The following is a 20,712-nucleotide window of genomic DNA, read 5'->3' as shown; positions in this document are numbered from 1 at the left end:
AACACCCTCTAACCTGCCCCCCAGGAAAATGCCCAAGAATCCAAGAGCTTCCTCTATTTCTGTTATACCCTTATTTATGGGTTCCAGGAGGGCTTGGGCAGTGGACTGGTTAGAGACCCACAGATGGGCTAAGCCCAGAGAGCCTTAGAAACTAATCTTCTCTTGGCACTGGCCCCCTGGCCTCCCTGGCGAGCTGCTTCTACAGTAAAACTGTAGCAGCAGGACAAACTCTCTCTCTTCCCTGAGGGTTATTGGAGATAGGGAAGGTTCTGCCAGTAAAGTGCTCTGGAAAGAGCTTCACAGGGGCCATTAGACAAGAGAGGTGGGACAGAGGGTGGGGGTGAAAGGATACACTTTAGAGATGCCCAAAGGGGTGTCTTTGGTCAGGCTGTGCAGCAGGAACCTGGAGATGTTGAAGAGGGTTTCGGGAAGATGGAAACTGAAGGGCTCCTCCTGCAGTGAGAAAAGCAAATGGGGATTGAATTCCTCAATGAAACAGCTGCTGGGACAAGTCAAAAGGCAGACAACCAAAAATTCTGAAATATTTCAGTAAAAGAGCAGCTTCCCTTAATGAGCATCTACTATGTACTGGGTGCTTTACAGCTGTCTTAACAAAATTCTGTAAAGTGCACTTTCATCCTCACTGTACTGATGAGCAAACAGGCCCAGAGAGATGACTTGCCCAAGTCACCCAGCTAGAAAAGAGCCGAGCTAGGATTCAAACCCAGGTCTGATTCCAAAGCCCAAGAATGCCTCTCCTTGGCTGTGTTGCCTCTGGGGTGGGTTATGATTCCATTTCTCTGAGCACTTCAAGTTGTCTCCAATGAGTTCTGAGAGAGAAGACCTTTTAGGCAATTTAGGACATGACCATACCCTAAGCATGTCTTTAAATGGAGGTTGTTAACTCTTCAGAACATGAAATCATGTGCCTCTTCTCCACTCTCCAGCCGCAGTCTGGCTGCCCAATGCCCACCAGATGTGCACATGTGCCAGAGCTCCTCAATTACTCATCCCTGCACCCCCAGCACCTGGCACAGGCCCTAACAAACCAGGCGCTAACACACACAAACAGGTCTTCTGTACCTAGAGGCTGCCAGAAGCTCCACACAGTAGACCACAGGGAATTTTCTATCATGAGGGGGTCCATAAAAGGTTAAGAATACCATTTTGAAGGGATCTGGCACATCGTATGCAAACTGAGACAACTGTAGATGACAAGATGAAAGCAGGCCAGCTCTCCCTCCCCTTTGAGCACTTACATGGTAATAAACTGACATTTCCTGAAGGGTCTTACTAGGCTGTACTCCTCATCGTGCCAGCAGGACTTAGGCCCTAATTGGTCTAAATTTGTGAGGACTTACTTTACACTACTACTTGGGTTTGGAGCCCAGCGTTCTCTCTTTAGCTCTCATTTAAATTTCTACAGCCTCTGTTAGTTCCAAGAACCCAAGAAAACCTGAGATTGCATCCTTTTCTGGGTGACAGCCAGGGAGAAGCCTGCCTCTGGTTATATCGTGGTAGGTATGGAAGCTAAGAACCATCCCAGGAAGAACAGAATTGGCCGGTGGCAGAAGGGTCCTCAGAACTAGCGCCTCTCCTCTGGGAAGGAAGCCATTATCTCACGAAAGGTCTGGTGCTTCCCTCTGCAGTCTGCTCTGCCTCAGAGCTGCTCTGCTGGGCCCCGATGCCAAATGCTAAAGTACCACCCACCTCCATGCCTCTGCACATGTTGTGACCTCTGCCAGGAATGCTGTTTCTCCTCCTCCTCTTCCCTTGCCCCATTCTTACTAATCTCCCTCCTCTTGGCTTAGGTTCACTTCCTCTAGGAAGTCCTCCTGGTTCTTAGTTTTTCCCTTAAGACAACTGGGCTACACCTGCTTGTTCACTGACTATGAGTTCTTCAGGGGCAGGGATAACATCTTGCTCACCACTATGTCCCAAGGTCTCAGCAGAGGGCCTGACACACAGAAGGGATTTGTTGAATGAAGGAATGGCCCAATAAAGTCTCAGGTAGGATGAACAGCCAGATACCCCAGCTGGTGTGAAGCTGCTACAAGCTCACAACTGCACAAAGGTCCTGGAGCAGAGCTCAGTTCTTACAAAAAAGAAACAAAGAGCCCAGCTCCAAAGTGGTTCAGACAAACTGACACTGAGCTGGGGCCCTGACTTTTCAGCTGGAGTTGAGTTTGGGGTCTTTCCCAGTGAGCACCTGATAGAAATGAGAGGCCCTAAAAAGACTGTAAGGGGCGATGAGTTCCCTTGAAAACACTGACCGTGGTATGGGGAAGAGATGAGATGAAGGATTGATAGCTAACCGAGGCAGAGCCTAGCAGAGGAGTCTTTCTTACCAGAATTTCCTCAGAGACAAAGAATGTGCAGAGCACTCAGCACAAATGTGGGGGAAAGAGGTGCCCAGTGTGGAACGCAGGGCTCTTGAGATGGTCAAAGAACTGCGAAATGTTCTGCCCATGGAAAATTGGTTGGAAGCCTCCATGCAGGGCAGGAGAACAGCTGACACTCATCTGTGCCAAGTGCTTTTCCAATATTAACTCATCTAATCCTCACAACCCCACCAAGCAGGTACTATTTTTTTTAAGTTTTTTAAAAATTTTATTTATTTATTAGAGAGAGATCACAAGTAGGCAGAGAGAGAGAGAGAGAGAGAAGCAGGCTTCCTGCTGAGCAGAGAGCCTGATTCGGGACTTGATCCCAGGACCCTGAGATCATGACCCAAGCTGAAGGCAGCGGCTTAATCCACTGAACCACCCAGGCGCCCCCAAGTAGGTACTATTATCACCCCTACTTGAAGAGAAGGAAGCTGAAGCACAGAGGCAAGTGAACAACTCTCCAAGGTGACACAGCAGAGCTGGAGTGTGCGGCCAGTGGTCTGCCTTCTCCAAGTTAGAGGGTGTGGGGGATCAGAGGCTAAGAGGACAGGCTCTGGAGCCAGCCTATCTGGTCTGGTCCTGGTCTTATTTAATATTTGTGGGATCTCTGTTTTTAGTGCCTCGGTTTCCTTATCTGTAAAATGGGGAGTAAATAAATAAAGGAGTAAATAAATTGATACAATAAAGCCTTCAGCACATTTCCTGGTAAACAGTAAGTCCTCAATAAAGGTTTGTTATTGGTATTATCCTCCTGGCTTATCAGCACAGGATAAGCTCACCCTGTAGGTGCTTAATCAACATTTGTTGAGTGATTGAGGATACACAAAATGAGGAGGCTGATAACAAGCTACCACCTGTTCCCCCATTGTCAGGAGATAGATTTAAGATGGCTTAATCAAAAAATTCAGGGAGTGACTAAAAAGAACTATTTGGGTCTCTGGAGATCAAGCCTATGCTCGTTCTTTTTGGTAGAGAAGGAAACTGAGAGCCAGAGAGAGAAAGTAAATAGCTCAAGGTCACATAGCAATTCAGAGGCAGGGCCAAGAAGAGACCTCAGGCCTTTGGTTAGAGATGGGGCTTCACCCACCTAGAATGGAACATCCACCCTTGATCACTTTATTTTTATATTTTGTAAGATTTTGTTTATTCATTTGAGAGAATGAGAGAGAGAGAGAGAGAGAGAGAGCGCACAAGCCCGGGGGGACGAGCAGAGGGAGAGGGAGAAGCGGGCTCCCCACTAAGCAGAGAGCCCAATGCAGGCTTGTTCCTTTGACTCTGGATATCATGACCTACGCCAAAAGCAGACACTTAACAGACCGAGCCACCCAGGCGCCCCCAACCCTGATCATTTTAGAGATAACTCTTTGTCTGGCTAACCTGGAGTCTGCGTGAATTTTACAAACATAAAGCTGGCACCTAGAAAGTCCCATTCTAGCTCTGGCTCACTAATTCAGAAGCCCACAGCTTACAACAGGTCAAAGGGTAACTGAGGAAAATCAAAGTCCCAAACTTTGTCTCCAAGGAGGAGACCTGAATTTCTTGGCAAGTCATCCTGTCCAGTGGGTTTATTTTCCATCCAGAGTTCTGCTGCTCTGTAAGATGTGCCCAGGGCCCTTAGCTCAGTAGGCAGCACCCCCACCTGGCCCCCATATCCGGACCACCTTACCGTGTACCGCTGAATGGCATGGTAGCCATGGTACAGCTCGGCCAAGTGCTGGAAGTGGCGAAACTTGTCAAGCATCACGTCCTTCTGGGCAGGGTCTGGGGTATGCAGTGTTGGGGGGAGGGTGGCAAGAGGGGGAAGATGGGTCAAGCCATGTCTACAAGATAAAGGCAATGGCAACACTGCCAGTGTCAGCTCTCCCCCAGTATCAAGACCTGTGCCAGGGAGACTGACAAAGAGAGGCAGTGATGGGAAAGGTGCTGCTTAGGAGCTGGGACTCCCCAGGACAGGAAAAGTCTCAGATGGGCAGAGCATGTGGCCACGAAAAGTCTGAGTACATTTCTTGCAGGTTCTCCCAGATCTAACACTACAGCCTATCAGGTCATTCCAGTGGGGAGCACCAGCATGAAAAGGGTGATCACTGGTGTGCAGACATACCAGAGGAGCCTGGCGTGGAGGATGAGCACATGTCAGCTTTACTCATCTCACCTCCAGCCTCTTCCCTCTCTGCCAGGCCTTATCCAAAGCACAGACCACTGGCCAGAACAGAAATATGACACCTTATACCCGGACCTAACAGTTTCCAAATCATAACCATAGCTTCTGTGAGGCTCACAGCAGCCTTATAAGAAAGTAGGACAGGATTACCTCCAACCACATATGGGGAGGTAGAGTTTAGGAAGAAATTGTGACTCGTTACAAGTCACCTAGCTGCCTCCAATTCTAGTGTTTTTCCCACTCCAGCATGCTGGCCTTAGTCCAGTGAAGAACATCTCCATGTCCCCTCTGCTTCCAGAACTCCCTCAGTGCATGATGGGAAGTCTCAAGAAAGCAACATTGAAACTATTTTCCTGCCTGGAATGAGTGAGAATCTGGAGTGTGTTACTGTAAAGTGATCTCTTTCTCATCTTTCCATTTAATTAAATTTTTTAAAAAAGTGCTCACCTGGGTCTGGTTATAGGCTCCCAGGTAGCAGGGGAGAGAGATGTTCTGAGTTAGCAACACAGGGCAGGACCTCCCAACCATAACCCCAGGATGGCCCTCAACCCATCATTAAACTTATGGGCAAACTGGAAAAAGATGACACACCAGATTATGCCGCTGCAGGACAGGGTTACGGACAATACACCCAATAAACAAGCCTAGGGCTTTAATTAAAACGTCCCAGCTCCTTCGATGTTTATCTTGGTGCCAGAGCAGGGCTGGGGAAAACAAGCAGCCTGGCTGATGTTTACTTACCTTGAGCTATATCAAGGCACTGCATGGACAGCATCCAGTAATAATAGGCAGCATCATTAAATCTGCTCTCTACCACGGCATTGTGTGTGAGCTGCTCTAGCACCCGGACCGCTTCCCGCTGCCGCCCGGCCTTGTGGAACGCTGCAGGGGCACAAAAACACACAGTTTGGGGAGTGGGATGGAAATCTGCAGGGCTTGCAAGGGGCTGCTGTAGAAGTAGGACACTCAATGGGAGCATCTGCAGCACTTCGTTGCTGGGATGCGCCTCTCAGGCCGAAGGCTATAAATAACGGAGGCTACATCCTGAAAAAAGTGCAGTGAGACACATTCCTTTCTGGCTGGGAAAAGGCAACTGACTTTGGAAAAGCACGGCAGAAAGAAAAACCTCAGGGCCAAATTGCAGGGCCAAATCTGAGGATGGCACCAGTGAGGTCTTACCCTCACCCCATTCCGGGCCGGGACAAAGTTTTGTGACATCCAGCGTGACACTAGTAGCACCTGACAACTGAACAGGTTTGGTGGCTTACAAAGTGTTTTTATTGCTGATTCCTCGTTGGATGGTCACAACAGATTTATGAAGGTGGAAGTAAAGTGGCATACCCAAGGTTACTGAACCTAGCCCCATTCAAGTCCTCCATCAATCTTCAACTGTGTGCTTTTTAATGACAACCTTGAAAAATATGGCTCGGTTCTAGCAACCAAACATTTGTGAACACATGCAAAAAAAAAAAACCCTCTCAATAATTCTTATATCTGTTTAACAGAAATTTCCTGAATCTTGACTATGTGGCCAGACCCTCAGGAAGTTGGGGGCTGCCAGGGAGGCATGTCTAGCTGTGACACTTGCTCACGATGTGAGCACTCAAATGATCCAAATCCTCTGCTTTATAGAAGGAAAAGGTCTGGCCTTTGTTCCAAATCTCATCTCCAATCTCTTGTCTGAGTACCAAGTTACTATGGCGATGGATTCTTGGAAGGGCAGACACAGACAGATGGATAGGTTGATGTGTTTTGCCCAAACATGCACATACTTCAGCAACTGGGTGCTCTGGAAATGCTAAAGCAGAAGAGAACATGCTGTCTTTCAATGGGGGCTTTTAGCAGAGGAGCTCCAACAGGGAGACATTTGTTCCGCAATGTGTCCGGAGGTGGCAACTGTTACCATATAGAAGTGTAAATGAGATGCTATGGAATACGACACACCCAGCTTCAATTAGGAGGCTTCCTAAGGAGGCAGTAAGACCTAGTCACAAGAATCAGGTTCCTAGGCAGACAGATCCTGGTCCAATCCTGGCTCTGCCATTCTCTCTGGCTTTGTGACTTTGCAGTGCACAGTTAGCCTCGGTGTCTCTGCAGGGTTGCTGGCGAGGTTCTGGGTTATGTAGTTAAGTGCCCAGCTAGTGCCTGACACAGAGAAGGCAGTCACATTTTAAAATTGCTATTACCAGTTAAGGCTCTATGTTTCCTTTTGCTCCTATCTCAGATATTGCCATATGTGGGGTGCAGCCCACTTAACCGGTAGAAATGCCAAGGAGCAGAGGTCACTTTTTTATCTGAGCCAAATTACTGTTTGCGGTAGAGGAAAGTGGCAGCTAATACCATGCCGGACACTCTGTGGGATTCCTCATATTTTGTCCCCACTCCAGCCTGGCTCAAATTCCCACTTGCTTGCTGTGGGACTTCAGGCAAATCCCTTTACTTCCTCCAACCTCAGCTTTCTCATCTAGAAAACAGTACCAACATCATAGTGCTACTGTGAGAATTAAGTGGGAATCTACATCTGAGTGCACAGTGCTTTGCTCAGAGAAGAGACAGGACCTGCCTGAGGTCCAGAGGCAAGTGAGTGATGGACCCAGGTGTGTCCAACTCCAAAGCTCATGTTCTTTCCATTGCTCCCCAGTCTTTCACCAAGAAACACATCACATTCACCAGGATGAAGTGATCCATCTTTAGACCTGTGATGGGAGGGGCTTGGCAGCCTTTCTAAAATGTGGGTCTTGGCAATACCAACTCATGCTCCTTCTGCAACGTGCCAGTCTGTGTGGCCTACCTTTCTGGGCTTCCTCAAAACGATCATTCTCTGCTAGCCACTGAGCATAGGGCACATAGATGTCATCCTTAAATTCGGGATGCTTCTCACCCAAAGCAAAGGCCTGGAGGAAGGAACAAATGCATTCTTAAAAAAGCAGCCCCCACAGGCCCCATGAAAACATGGCACTTGGCTGAATCCATTAGGGATGTGTCATATTTTGCCAGGCTGACAACTCAGAGGGGGAGAGTGCCTCCCCCTACCACCACCTCCAGAAACGCAAAAACAAATCAGCTCTTTGAAAACAAAAGGCAATTAACAGCAATATGCAAGCGACTGGATTCAATAACAACACAGTCTGTTTCTGGACCCCAGAAGCAGCCCAGAATCGGAAACATTTTATTTTGAGGGTTTGCGTAGGCTCCTGTAGCGCTGCAAACAGATTTCTTTTAATTGCAGATGACACCTAAGGAAACAGAATTGACATTATCATCATCACTGCTTATTAGCTGTCAAAGATGACTGTGGACCTGGTGCTGTATGGGACCCAGTCACTGCTTTATCTAAGCCCCAGAACCACCTGTCAGGCCAGGAGAAGTGGAAATGAGTCACGGGGGACAGTATGTGGCAACAGGGAGAAAGTTTGCCTGATGCATGGTAAGGACTGAGTGTTTCTAAGATGCTCTAATTTATGCTGCTTCACAAATCTCCTAATAAATTTATCCTGGGAAGCCATTATTGCCTCTGTCCTTGGCCCCACCTCTTCTCATCAGTAACTTTGTCACCTCACCAAATGGAGCCACTCAGAGGGCAGAGAAGAGTCAGACAGCTTTATTCAGAAAAGGTCTTGCTGTGGCTCTGTAAACTAGACCTCAGCAAGTGGATGGGTGGGTGGGGTGGGGTGAGGACCATAGGTGCAGCCCCTGATCCTCTCAGGAATGAGTCCAGGTTAGAGGGAAGAAGGAAGAGAAATAGCTGTCCTTGAAATGGCTCTGGCAGCCTGCACCTGGAGAGTATGGGTGACATTTTCTGTCAAACGGCACCCAGCAGGTTTTGAATGTTACGTAAGTGTGTCTCCATGTCAGAGATCTATCAGCCTGTAGTGCTGGTCACAAGCAGCTCAGACCAACAGCAGGCACAGGGCTGTCCTGCTAAAACTCTCACATCCCTGGTGTCTATCACAGGGCCAGCATGAAGTCAGCAGTGCATATTTTATGAATGAATGAATGAATGAATGAATGAACAAATGAATAAATGGGCCTCTAACACCCTGGCTCAGAGAATTCAAGTGTTAATCTCCTAATTGCCAGGCCAACGTTCACTCTCACGCGGGCAGCTGCACTCCATCCAAAGCCCAAAAAGCACCCTGTGGTCCAGGGCTCACGTGGGGCCCTCTACCCCATGAGGCATGCTCTGCCCTCACCTCATCCCAGCGCTGGGTCTCCACATGCAGCTGAACCAAGGACTTCAGGTCACCGATCTTCAAGTAGGTTTCAGCAGCATAGCCAGGGTTATCCAGCTTCTTGAAATAGTAAGCACACATCAGGAGGGGCTCCCGCTCGGCCTTGTCCAGTTTACGGGCAATGTCAATTAACCTGGAGAGGTAAAAGCACGGGGAGGAGATAGACTCCTATAACAGTAACCTGACGGAAGAAAGCAGCGTGGGCTTTTGGGTCTTCTTGAGGGCAGGCTCCATGTCGATTCATGTTGATGTCCTCAAAGCTCAATATGGTGCCAGGGCCCCTGGTGGTTATTAAATGAGTGAATATATAATCCAGAGACATTGCCCAGTGACCAAGAGTAGTTGCCTGATAAAGGACACTGTCTCCCCCACTTTGTGTGTGCCTTTCACAGAGTCGCTATCTATCCAGCAGTATCTGGGGATAGAAACAAACATCTACTGGTACCAAGCACAGCACCAGGAGCTTTCACATGTGTGATCTCATTGAATCTTCATTGTCCTAACAGGCACTATTATTCTCATTTTACAGATGAGAGGGCTAAAGGCGAGGTAGAGGTGAAGTGCCTGCTCAAGATTTTGCGGCCAGGAAGTGGCAGAATGCTTTTTCCACACCATTTCAGGAATTCTCATAGGAAAGCATGGGTACAGGCGTGAGAATTCTTCAGCTGACAGGACTTTAGAGGAAGAGGCATGTGTGGAGCCTGCTCTGACCTCTGGAAGAAAGGCCTCTTGGAAATCTTGGCTGTGCCTCTCTTGCTGGTCAAGATGCTGACCACAGGGGAGGTGGGGTGGTGCCACAGGGACCACTGGGGCTCACCACTTCTTCCCAGTGGTAACTGGCCCTCCCACTACTCGTAGGGACATGGGATGGGAGTGGATGAAACATGCTTGTTCCCTCTGGTCAGGGTGGGTTTTTAGAGTAAAACCAGCTCTCTTGGGGGAAAGGGGCTCTACCCAGCTTGCTCTTTGTGAAAAAAGAAGGGGAAGCAGCTATAACAGATCCCTGTCTCAGACACAGGCAAGCTCAGGGAGGCCTGTCAATCTGCACTTAGAATAATAATGGCATCTAAAAATAACATTTCTCAGCAGAGAAAGAACACATTTTTAGGGAAAGGTGGCACGTCAACCCCTTATAGCCCCCCCCCCAGCCCCACCCATTAAACCAAATGTCCCTGGAGAGGAGGCACCTTTTATAGCTAGACCTGAGAAAAGGACGAACATGCTTAAATATCTCTTTCCTGAACTAGTTAGGTATCTCCAGGGTAACCTGATACATGTCAGTTGCAAATGAAAGTGACATGAAAAACCAGAGGGGAGAGAGCAGGGCCACAAATCTGCCTGACTCTCTCCTGTACCACTCCTTTCGTGAAAACAATAATTGGGGGGGGGGGCAAGATCTGTATCTTCAAGAACCTTCATTCTTGTACAAGAGAAAGATGGGGTGGTAGGTCACATACATATGGCATGTATATGAGGGGCATTCATGGCAACTACATGGTGGGGTTCAGGGAAGTGACTTAGTTATTAACCAGCCCTCTCCTTCCCCAGGACCTGCCTAGGCCACCACTACTACAGACCACAGTGTGGCTTCCAGAATGACCAACAGCCTGAGGGCTCAGACTGAGCCACCCTCAGGAGCTGCTCCCTCACCTGTTCTTTGCTGGCTATGGCAGTGTGCCCCTATATGTGTACACACACATACCCAGTGCATATGTGCATGAGTGTGAGGTCTACCTTCCTTGACTGTGGGAGGAGGAGGCCATCCCCCTGGAGGTCTGATGCTCTAAGAGTCTCAAAACTGAATCCATCGTCTCTCTGGGCAGCCCCACTGCATGCCCGCCTCTCTTCGGGGAAACTCCTGGTTTGTGCTGTCCTTTTGGCCTCATGCCCGTCTCCTTCCTACCACCCCCTACTTCTTAAAATTCAAGGGTCTTCATGCAAAGACCACATCCACGGTTTCTCCCATGAGAATTCTTGTCTCCTTTCCTGGTGTGCTTTAGAAGCATTCTTTTTCTTTTTTAGTTCCTACTATTACACATATTAGGGGCGCTGGAATCAGCCAAGTCAGTCTGAAGCTCAGCTCCATGGTTTCCCAGCTGTTTTGCCCTGTGTGATCACCTGGTCCTTGAGCCTTGGTTTCCTCATTTGGAAGCTGGACATGGAAACACGACAGCTTAGGGTGTGGGGGAGAATCAAATGCCTGTAAGATATTGCAATATCTGGCTCCTATGGAAGGATCAGTGAATGGCAGCTCTAATGCCTGGGTACCTCCCCCTATATTTCCCCAACCCCTGACCCTTTCCCCAGGGATTCACTAAGCTGCTCAAAGGCAGTGACTGCCTTGTTTGATCTCTGTGTCTCCCAAAAACCTAGTTACTATTACATTTGGATTATGTATTTAGAGAAACATTTTCTTTCCCCCTTGTCAGTCAAAACCAAGAGCTAACATGACAAGACATGCTGCCAAATGCTTCTTGGGGCAGGGACTGAAAACCCACGTGTCAACCCAGCCATGGTCGCCGCTGATCTCTATGGCCTTGATGTGTTCTCCTGCTGAGATGTACATCTCCACAGCAGCTTTAGGCTCATTGATATTTCTAGCCCAGTCAGCCTGTTTGGTGATTAGCATCTTTGTTTCTTTGGGGTCTCCAGATCCAAGGAAATCCTGAGGAAGCACAACAAACAAAAACACTCCGGATTAGAACTTCCTGCTGCCAGCATTACGTCAGACTGCCGAAAGCTGGAGCAAGGAAGGGCTCTGTTTGGCTGAAGTAGGCATTCAGGATGCAGGAGTGAGTCCATTGCTGTATGGTTGACTGAGGGGCAGTCCCAGGTGTCAGGGAGGAGAGCTCATAGGCTGCTCCACAGGTGCTCCTTGGGAGTATGGGACAGTGTCAAGGACTACAGCCCTGAATGTTCCCTGCCCCTCCCACTAACAGACATTTGTTCTTCAGCTAAACAATACTTTCCGGACTCTTTGGAGTACTGTACACAAACTCTGCAGTGTTGAAGTTTTATGATCAGGTTACTCTGTTTCTCTCTCTCATACAGTCAGCTACATGTGTGACTATTTCCATATAGTGACTCTACAATCTGGCTGCCTAATTTTGAATATCCAGACCTACAATCTTTATTCAGATAATAGGGATGATACCACATGCCTCAGAGTGAGGCTAAGCATGGGGTCCCATAAACCTAAATGGACAAAATGATGTACAGAGTTCTAGGGGAGCCCCTCTGTGCCCTCTCCTCCCCAACTACCACCACACTAGAAGTACTGTTCACATCTGTTTTCTGATTCTATTCACATTCTGTTGCCTGAACTTAGGGCATCATCCCATTTGCTTCTCGCCCCATTATGTGCCTAGAGCAGATAAGGACCACAAGTGTTCTTGATTAGTTACTTCCAACTGGATGGATGATATCAAATCCTGTTCTGATATCGGGTCTGTAGAGGTGGGGAAGCAGGAGGCCATGCCAGGGGGTGGTGACATGGGGGGAAGAGGCCCAGAGAGAACCTGGGAAGGAAGAGGTAACAGGGGGCTTCCCTGACTGGCATCCCATGGCTGGCATCCCTCGGTTAGCCCTTGAATGCGTGAGAAACAGCTTCAGAAAATCACCTCTTTTCAGGATATAGTTACCCCAAATAAATACATGGGAGTTTGCCATAGTTGAAGAAGCTTTGGTGCTGACATTTTTAAAGGTGGGGCTTTTCAAAAGGGAAAAATTAAGAGTGCTTAGAGCCCAGATCTGCATTACTAGTTAGAAGTGGTTTGTCTTGGGAATAATGTACCCTGCAGAAAGTGCACTGTGTCAGCCTCACAAAGTATAAAAAAAGCATTCCTTTCCCCATGATTAGCACTCATTTGTCAGGAAAGTACAGTCAATGTATGCTAAAAACCCACTTGAACAATTAGCTCTCTCTTTTTCCATTTGCTTTCAGGGTAATTGTGTAGCCCCTAAAATAATATATTAGATGGCCTAAGACAACCAACTGTTGTAAGGGGAGGAAAGGGCATCATTTACCCTGAATAAAAGACAGGCCCATCTCGCTGGTCTCTGGTCTCCCTGGAGTTCACACAGGGGAAGAAGCTTAGAAAAAGCAAGCACTGACAATCTGAAAATGCCTAGTTTAGACCATTACAGACACAGCCTTTACTCTTTTGCAACTAGTACAACATATACTGTTTATGCAAGTGCAAAGCTGGAAACTCTGCTAACCTGGTTGGTTAAATGAGGCTAGCAGCCAGAGAAAACAGGCATCATAAGAGAACAGAAATGTCCTTCACAGTGAGTACTCAATGGACTTGGGGTGACTATAGTGAGAAGGGTCAGAGGCCGCAAGCAAGCCATAAATTTGGGACATTAACAAGGAGACCAGCCAGACACACAGCTCACAGGCTAGAAGGAACCACCTCCAGCCCAATAGCCTAACTCAGGGAGCTCTGACCTAATTGAAGCTGAGTCTAAATGATTCCTTCGAGGCTTAGCAAACTGGGTTTTCAAGGGTTCTTTGGTTCCATGAAGCTAATTTACATGTTATCTGTGGCCATGGCAAAGACTATGTCCTGGAGTGGACAGAAAGAGGCTGTGCTGAGTGATGAATGAGACTAAACAGTGTTCTCATGCTTGGTGATTTTGATAAGGACATACTACATAAGAGTTAAGAGCATTATAATTCCCTTTATCACCATATAAACATGTCACTTATCCGGAAAGCATACAATTTATTTGTACGTGGGAATGTAATTTAAAAATTTTCTGAAAACCAGATTGAATCTTGGGAAGCAATTTTCAAGTAAACAAAAACATGCCATGTTAATAAGCACTGTATTCCCCCCCGCCCCCCAACATAATGTGTATGTACACATTTCCTCAAAGTCAGACTATTGGGGGGGATTGAAACAGAACCAAACTACTTGGAATTGCGATCTAAAACTAAAACCAAAACAACCCCCAGAATATTTACCTTCATAGAGAGGCAGACCAGATGGAGTATGTAAGTGGGCTGCATTTCTGGATGGGAGACTGTGGGTGGACAAAGCCCACCCCAGGTGTGAGGAGGGGCCTCAGTGTAGGGAGAGGAGTGGGGATCACTGGGGAGAAGCCTGAAGACTAGCCACTCTGTGGTCACACTTAGCTCCTCTCATTTTCCCAGCCTTTCTATAGTTTGGCCTTTGCGAAGGGCTTCCTCATACATTATTTTGTGCAATTCTCAGAAATGAGCTGAGCTATAGCTATGTCACCCTCTGAGAAGAAAATGGAAGTTCAACAAAGTGAAGAGGCCAGGAAGGACCCACAGGAAGGACCAGGACTCACGCCAGCTCACCAAATGCAAAGTGAGCACCACAGCTGCCTACTGGAAGGTTTCAGAGGCTCCAGGAAAGGCTGCTGGTTCTGAAGAACCACCACATCCTGCCATTCCTAATGCCCAAATTCCACTCCTAGGGATTCAATCCTTTAGGTAGGTTTTGTCCTTAGTTTAAATGTTGTTATTCCCAGGAAAAGACATACTGATTTAGCTGTTCTCAGTATGAATGCAGTGTTAAATAGCATGTGTGTGTGTGTGTGTGTGTGTGTGTGTGTGTGTGTGCATGCGCATGCGCACGGTGGGAGTGTCAGGGAAGGGTTAAAAAAGTGGAAGAGGACAAAGTGGGGGAACCTTAAGCACTCGGATCTGGGGGATGGGGTGAAGGAACCATCAAGGTGAAGAGACAGGCTAGGACCAAGGGGCTCATTTAGATATTAATGACCAGAAACTCTATCACATCACTGTCACAGAGATGCAACCTTCAGCCCCATGATCTCACAGGTAGAACATAAAAGAGCATAACCATCTTTGGGAACAAAAAAGGAGAAAAAAGATGGGGAAGATTTTCCATCTTGAACTTGTGAGCTAGATAATTACCATTAATAGCCACTAATTGGTTGTGGCTGATGACTCACTTAATAACATTCTGAAGCCTATCCTGACAGTACCGGGAAAGGCAGTTTAACAAAGGCATCTCTGCGGAAGGAAGAGCCTGGTTGCTCAGTGCACCCAAGACTCTTTTCACCTTTCATTAGGCTGAACTACAAATGGCTTGATGGCTGGGCTCTCTAGGTGAACTTGTTCTCCCACAAACCATCAGGAGCCTGCTCTAGGCAAACCCCTGTCATGTACCCATATCTGCTAGGGACTAAGCTTAACAGAGGATCTGCAAATGCAAGGGAAATCACCACCACCACCCATACAGATGCACCCCCGGGGTGACAGGAAGTACACTGTGCTAGTACTGGAAGGAAGGGACTCTGTCATGGTGTCTCCAAAGCACGGTCAAGAGCATAGTACCAATCAGAGAGCTGACCCTTAGGAAACCTTGGGTGAAGTGAACCATACTGTCCCATATAACAATGGTAGAACTAACTTGTACCTGAGAATACTGATTCTCAAAGGCTTCTACAAAGGTTTGAGAGAATTTGTGGGAGAAAGACCTGAAGCCCTGAACCCTGAGCACTTAATGAAAGGATCATGCTGGCTCAGGCTCACTCTTCAGAGAGTCCATCCAGCTCTGTCACTGACAAAGGTCTGAACTGTCATACTCTCTTATCCCTCTGATGTCAGCCTAACAGCTGAGTTTTAGGCCAGCTTGAACCAGTGGCCATTGATGGTTCCTTTGTTTGCCAGTTTGCCCAAACCCTTTCTAACAAGGCAGCCGCTATTTTCCATCCATATCACTTCTTGGGGTAAACATCTTGGGCAGCACAGTGTTAGAACACTAGTGGGTTCCATGTTGCAGCTTGGGGCCAGGATGTGGCTGGATTACCTTGGCATACTCAAACATGCGGAGGTCGGTGTACATGTCGAGTGCGAGGTTCTCGTGTCCACTCCTCTTATACAGTTTGGCAGCTTCATGGAACTTCCCCTGGTAGGAAAACACATCTGCCAGAAACAGGTCATTGTTGGTCTCTCCCCGCTTCTTCCTCTCCTGGAAAAATTAGAAGCACAGGAAATAGCCTCTGCAGCCATGGCAGGAAGCAGCCTTTACAAAGGTTAGATGTTGCTATTTCAAGTTAAGCCCCTGGGCCTTTCTGCTGGAATCTCCATTTGGCTCCTGGGCTGTTGTGTCTCTCACCTAGGTTTCTGGTGGGAATGCCTGACAACAAAAGCAGATTTTTTCCCCAGATGAATGAAGATCAAAAGTAATACATACTTTTGTTTGTTTAATGGAAATTCCTCAGGGCTGCTTTCTTGTATATTCTTCCAAGGAAACAACTGTATAGTTAGGATTGTGTGTATTTTTTGGTAAGATTTATTTATTTTAGAGAGCAAGAGCGTGCATGCATGCAAGTGGGGAGGGGTGGAGAGGGAGAGAGAAAGAGAATCTCAAGCAGACTCCCTGCTGATCACAGAGCCAGATGCAGGGCTCTATCTCACTGTCCATGAGATCATGACCTGAGCTGAAATCAGAAGTTGGGCGCTTAACCAACTGAGCCACCCAGGTGCCCTTACATGGTGTGTAATACCCAGTTGTTGGTGTCCCCTAAGCTCCCAAGATCTCTCATGTCCCCAGACCTGCTTTAGCTGAGCTGTGGCCCATGATAATGCAGACAAGCAAAAGTTTAGGGTCTCTTCCCAAGAAGGAGACTAACAAAACAGGATAATGAGGCTTCATATGTCCCTTTCTCTAAAGAAAAGGTGAGTCACATGCTGAGCATCCACTAGGTGCTGGTTATGTACCTCCCACAAGGACCCAAGTGTGAGTAGTACCACCCAAGCGTCACACTGAAGGAAGCTGAGATTCAGAAGAGAAGCAGGTCAGGATCATGCAGAGCTGGCATTTGGATTCAGTCTGTCTGACTCTAGATGCTCTTTGTACCACATAATATCACCTTTGGAAACAAGTGACAGTCCCCAGCAACATACCTGCATGCACACACACAGATGAGCCACACTGAAGATGAAGAGAAGGAACTGGCATACTCCTTCCTCTCATGTTAGGGAACATTCATTAGTCTACAGCTCAAGTATTTGTAAACACTCAATAGCACCCAATCTCTCATCCCCAGCAGTTTCCTTTTGCTTGTTTTCTAGCAAGTGTATCAGTGTATCAGTGGAGGAAGATGAGACATTGAATCAAACTCCCAGACAAGCTGGTGACGTTTTAACAGCTGGAGGCAACATGCTTTCCCACTGACAGAAATAATTTTTAAAAAACCCAAAAAATCCCCCAAAAAGCAGTAACACCCCCCACCGTAGTTTAGACTAATCAGTCAAAAACACCTAACTCCTAATTATAAGGAGTGAGTCAAAATCTTACAGTGAGATCAAAAAAATGGGTTTCACTAGGCATGGAATTTAGGCGTAGGCCACAGAATACCACCATGATCAGTAGAAACGATTTACATATATTCAATATGTATGTAGCCATATGGGCAGATTCTCTTCCTCCTGCTATCAATATAGTTATATCTCCCCTACCCCAAAGGAGCCTAGCAAGGAACCTTGGTTCTCTGGAATAATGCCAAATGCCCAGAAGTTACTAAGGCCTCAGCACAGCCAAAATGGATCATCACTTGAAAGCAGTTTGCTCTTTTTCAAAAGACAATTCTTACAAGTTTAACCAACTACCTAGCTCATAGCACACCAGAAGAACTAGTAAGACAGGACCTAAGTTAAGACATGATAAATGGTGAGCAGTGGTCTTCACAGAGGTCAGTTACTTTTACATAGAGAACATGTTCCATGGCTTCAGGTTAAGGCGCCTAAAACCAGACCAGTGAATTCCCAAATGCCAGCCCCTGAGAGTAAGCAGTACTGGGCATTACTAGTAGTAGATGGCTCTTCACACATGCATTTAAGTAAGCAACGGAAGTTACAGATGCTCGCTATGACAGTACTGGGGGAGGGCAGGAGGGGAGGGTGTGCATCAGAAGCAACTTCTTAGATAGCAATATGGCCTCGAGTAAAGATAGCTTGAGCTTGGGAATTAGACAGAAGTGGCTTTGAGTTCCAACAAAGCTTTTGCCTATGGACCCTTGGGGACATGACATAGCCTTTCTAAGCCTTAATTTCATTATTTATCAAACAGGAATAAGACAGTGTTTGTGCTTCATTAAGTTGGTGTAAGGATTTAAAATACAGCTGACCCTTGAGCAACATGAGTTTTAGGGGCACTGACCCCCACACAGTTGAAAATCGAGGCATAACTTTGGGCTCCCCAAAATTTAACTACTAATAGCCTGCTGTTGAACAGAAGCCTTACTGATAACATAACCAGTTGATTAACACAGATTTTGTGTTGCATGTATTATATACCACATTCTTACCATAAAGTAAGCTAGAGAAAAGAATATATGTATTTTTTTAAAGATTTCATTTTAAAGTAATTTCTATTCCCAGTGTGGGGCTCAAACTTACAACCCCAACATCAACCTGCTCTACTGAGAGCCAGCCAGGTACCCCAAAAAAATATTATTAAGAAAATCAAATAAGATGCCTGGGTGGCTCAGTCAGTTAAGCAACTGCCTTCGGCTCAGGTCATGATCCCAGGGTCCTGGGATGGAGCCCCATATCCGGCTCCCTGCTCTGCGGCCCAGGGCGGGGGCGGTTGCTTCTCCCTCTTCCTCTGCCTGCTGCTCTCCCTCCTTGTGTGCGTGCGCTCTCTCTCTCTCTCTCGTCAAATAAATTTTTAAAATCTTTAAAAAGAAAAGAAAATCATATACATGAGAAAATGCATTTACAGTACTGCTATATTTATCAAAAACGATCCGCGAATAGGTGGACCTATGCAGTTCAAACCCATGTTGTTCAGGGTTAGCTTCAGTGTATGCACTGATCATGCATGGGACAGAGAGCAGGCACTCAATAAGCGGCGACTATTACTCAGCTGAGCAGTCTGTGAACTCCTGCAGGCCTCTCTTCCATTCAACTCTGCCCACGAGACTCAGTACAAGGCTTGGCCCATGACAGGTGTTTATTATTCTGAACTGAATTACAGGGACAAGACATTTGCTGATTTCCTCCCTGATTCCATATGGGAATTCAAATGTATCTCACATTCTCTTAGCCTCACAATAAATCTGTTCAGGAGAAAAAATATGTATGCCTTTTTACAGACAGTCACAGGAATTAAGAGTATTGTCTACAGTTACCCAGCAAATGGTACTCACAGAACCAGCCTCTTTAGCCCACTCCAGTCCACAAGCACCCTCCCCAGGTCCCATTGCCATGGGTGGGGAGCAGATCATGTGCATTTGGAAAATGCTTCCTACACTGGCATATTGTTAGAGCCCTAGAGGATGGTAACCACCTAAAAACCACTGCAGGTGTGAAAACCAGTTGCTGATTTAGTCCTCTCAGCAACGCTGGGAAATCGACTCATTTCACAGATAGAAAACAAAACTCAGAGAGATTAGGGACCTACCTGCCTCGCCCGCCCCACTACCAAGTGACAAACTGCACTCCTTGATTTTATGTGCTATCTCCCTGCCCCAAAGCATTCTGTACCCCCAGAGCAAGGCTATGGCCCAAATGCCCAGACTCCAGAGGGCTCTAGTTATGTGCCTTCAAGGCTCTCATCTGCTAGAAGAGCTCCCTATAAGCCACTGATAGTGAGTCTGTGCTTTCTTGAGAAGGAACAACATTTTGTCTTTTACCTCAATGCTGTTGATGAGCTCTAAATATCGGAGGTCTTGTACTCTGGTGAAGGCCTACAGGGGAAGAAATAAAAGAATGAAATCAGCTGCTTTCTGGGCTTCAAAAGTGGGTGATTGGCTGGGGGTGGGAAGTCAAGCTTTAGAAAGTGAGCCAGTAAAGAGGGAAAAGAAGCAAGCATTGATTAATCACCATGTGTTCAGGAGGGTTATACCACCCAGTGAGGCACGCTTTATCCCTGGGATTAGTCCACACAAAGAATAGCAAAGAAGTCCTGGTTGCATCAATCACTTTGGGATTAGGTAAAACAAAACTATGATACTGCAGTCTGTGATATGGCCTGCTTGGAGCACTCTCTATGCAAAAGAGAAGAACAGGGCGGTCTGATGCTCTGAGGCAATGTCATCAGAGTGGGAGAGGGGAAGATGTACTGACTGAGCAGCGACTGCTATACATCTTGGTGACTGGGACGGAAAGCAGGAGACAGCTATGCTTACCAACAGTGCATAAATACAAGGCACCCAGAGCCCACAGTACCAGCACAGAGGAAGAGGAGGAGGGGAAAGCTGAGAAGGAATAAAGATGGTTTCTGGAAGGGAGGGGGAGGTTAGGGAATAAATCACTCCACGTCCCTGGAAGGCAAACTCTTACGTAAATCTTAAAAGTGTGGCTCTTGCCTTGGACTCACAGTAAAGCTAAAGACTTTAACCCATGGGCTGCTAGAAGTTTCTAGGCAGCCTTTCTTAGGAAGATTGGTGTTAGTTAAGTCTCCTTTGGTGCTTTCTAAGTCTGCAAGGGGTTTAGAGGAATATAACCCACAATGTCAGGCTGATCTTCACGTGGCTTTGCTGTCAATGTTTCTACCCAGGTGTGCTGCTTTAGTGTCCTATTTGAAATGGGCTGACACACACCTAGAGGAAGCAGCAGGTCTAGGAGTCCCTGAAAATGAAATGTTGAAGGACTACCCTGGCCACTTGCAGCCTCTACTTTGCTGCATGACATCCCCCATCCCCAAAAGACTTGAGGAAATGAGCAGGTCGTCTGGCCTCCAGCTACTTCACAGATGACCCAATTCACAGATGAACCCAATGGTTCATGCTGCAGAGCAGCCATCCTGTCAGGGACCGGGATCCAGAGGTGAATATGACCTGTCCCCTGCCCCATTCAAGAACATGACCTGTCCATGTTCTCAAAGGGGAGGCAGATAGATTAAACAGATCATTGAATCTCCGTGAGCTAAGAGTATGAACTAGATACCCCAAGAACACCAATTCACTCTCTGAGCACAGGTAGTGG

The 20,712-nt window shown here is 47.1% G+C and overlaps 1 protein-coding gene across 4 annotated transcripts in view; it reads right to left on the bottom strand.

Annotated features, from left to right (window-relative positions):
- Window positions 1-20,712, bottom strand: part of IFT122 (intraflagellar transport 122) — a 70,753-nt gene that overhangs the window by 6,784 nt on the left and 43,257 nt on the right. For 3 of the 4 annotated variants that reach the window (XM_059390376.1, XM_059390373.1, XM_059390375.1), the window contains 8 exons: window positions 19,419-19,472; window positions 15,587-15,748; window positions 11,279-11,445; window positions 8,742-8,913; window positions 7,340-7,442; window positions 5,290-5,430; window positions 4,054-4,148; window positions 353-453 (listed from right to left, as the gene is read on the bottom strand). In XM_059390376.1, coding sequence (XP_059246359.1) covers window positions 353-453; window positions 4,054-4,148; window positions 5,290-5,430; window positions 7,340-7,442; window positions 8,742-8,913; window positions 11,279-11,445; window positions 15,587-15,748; window positions 19,419-19,472 — 995 coding nt within the window. The remainder of the gene's footprint in view (window positions 1-352; window positions 454-4,053; window positions 4,149-5,289; window positions 5,431-7,339; window positions 7,443-8,741; window positions 8,914-11,278; window positions 11,446-15,586; window positions 15,749-19,418; window positions 19,473-20,712) is intronic. The other variant, XM_059390374.1, reaches the window with a different exon arrangement.

This window comes from Mustela nigripes, chromosome 2, assembly GCF_022355385.1.
Source record: "Mustela nigripes isolate SB6536 chromosome 2, MUSNIG.SB6536, whole genome shotgun sequence".
NCBI classification, from domain to species: domain Eukaryota; kingdom Metazoa; phylum Chordata; class Mammalia; order Carnivora; family Mustelidae; genus Mustela; species Mustela nigripes.
This window is presented reverse-complemented; position numbering and strand designations above follow the sequence as displayed.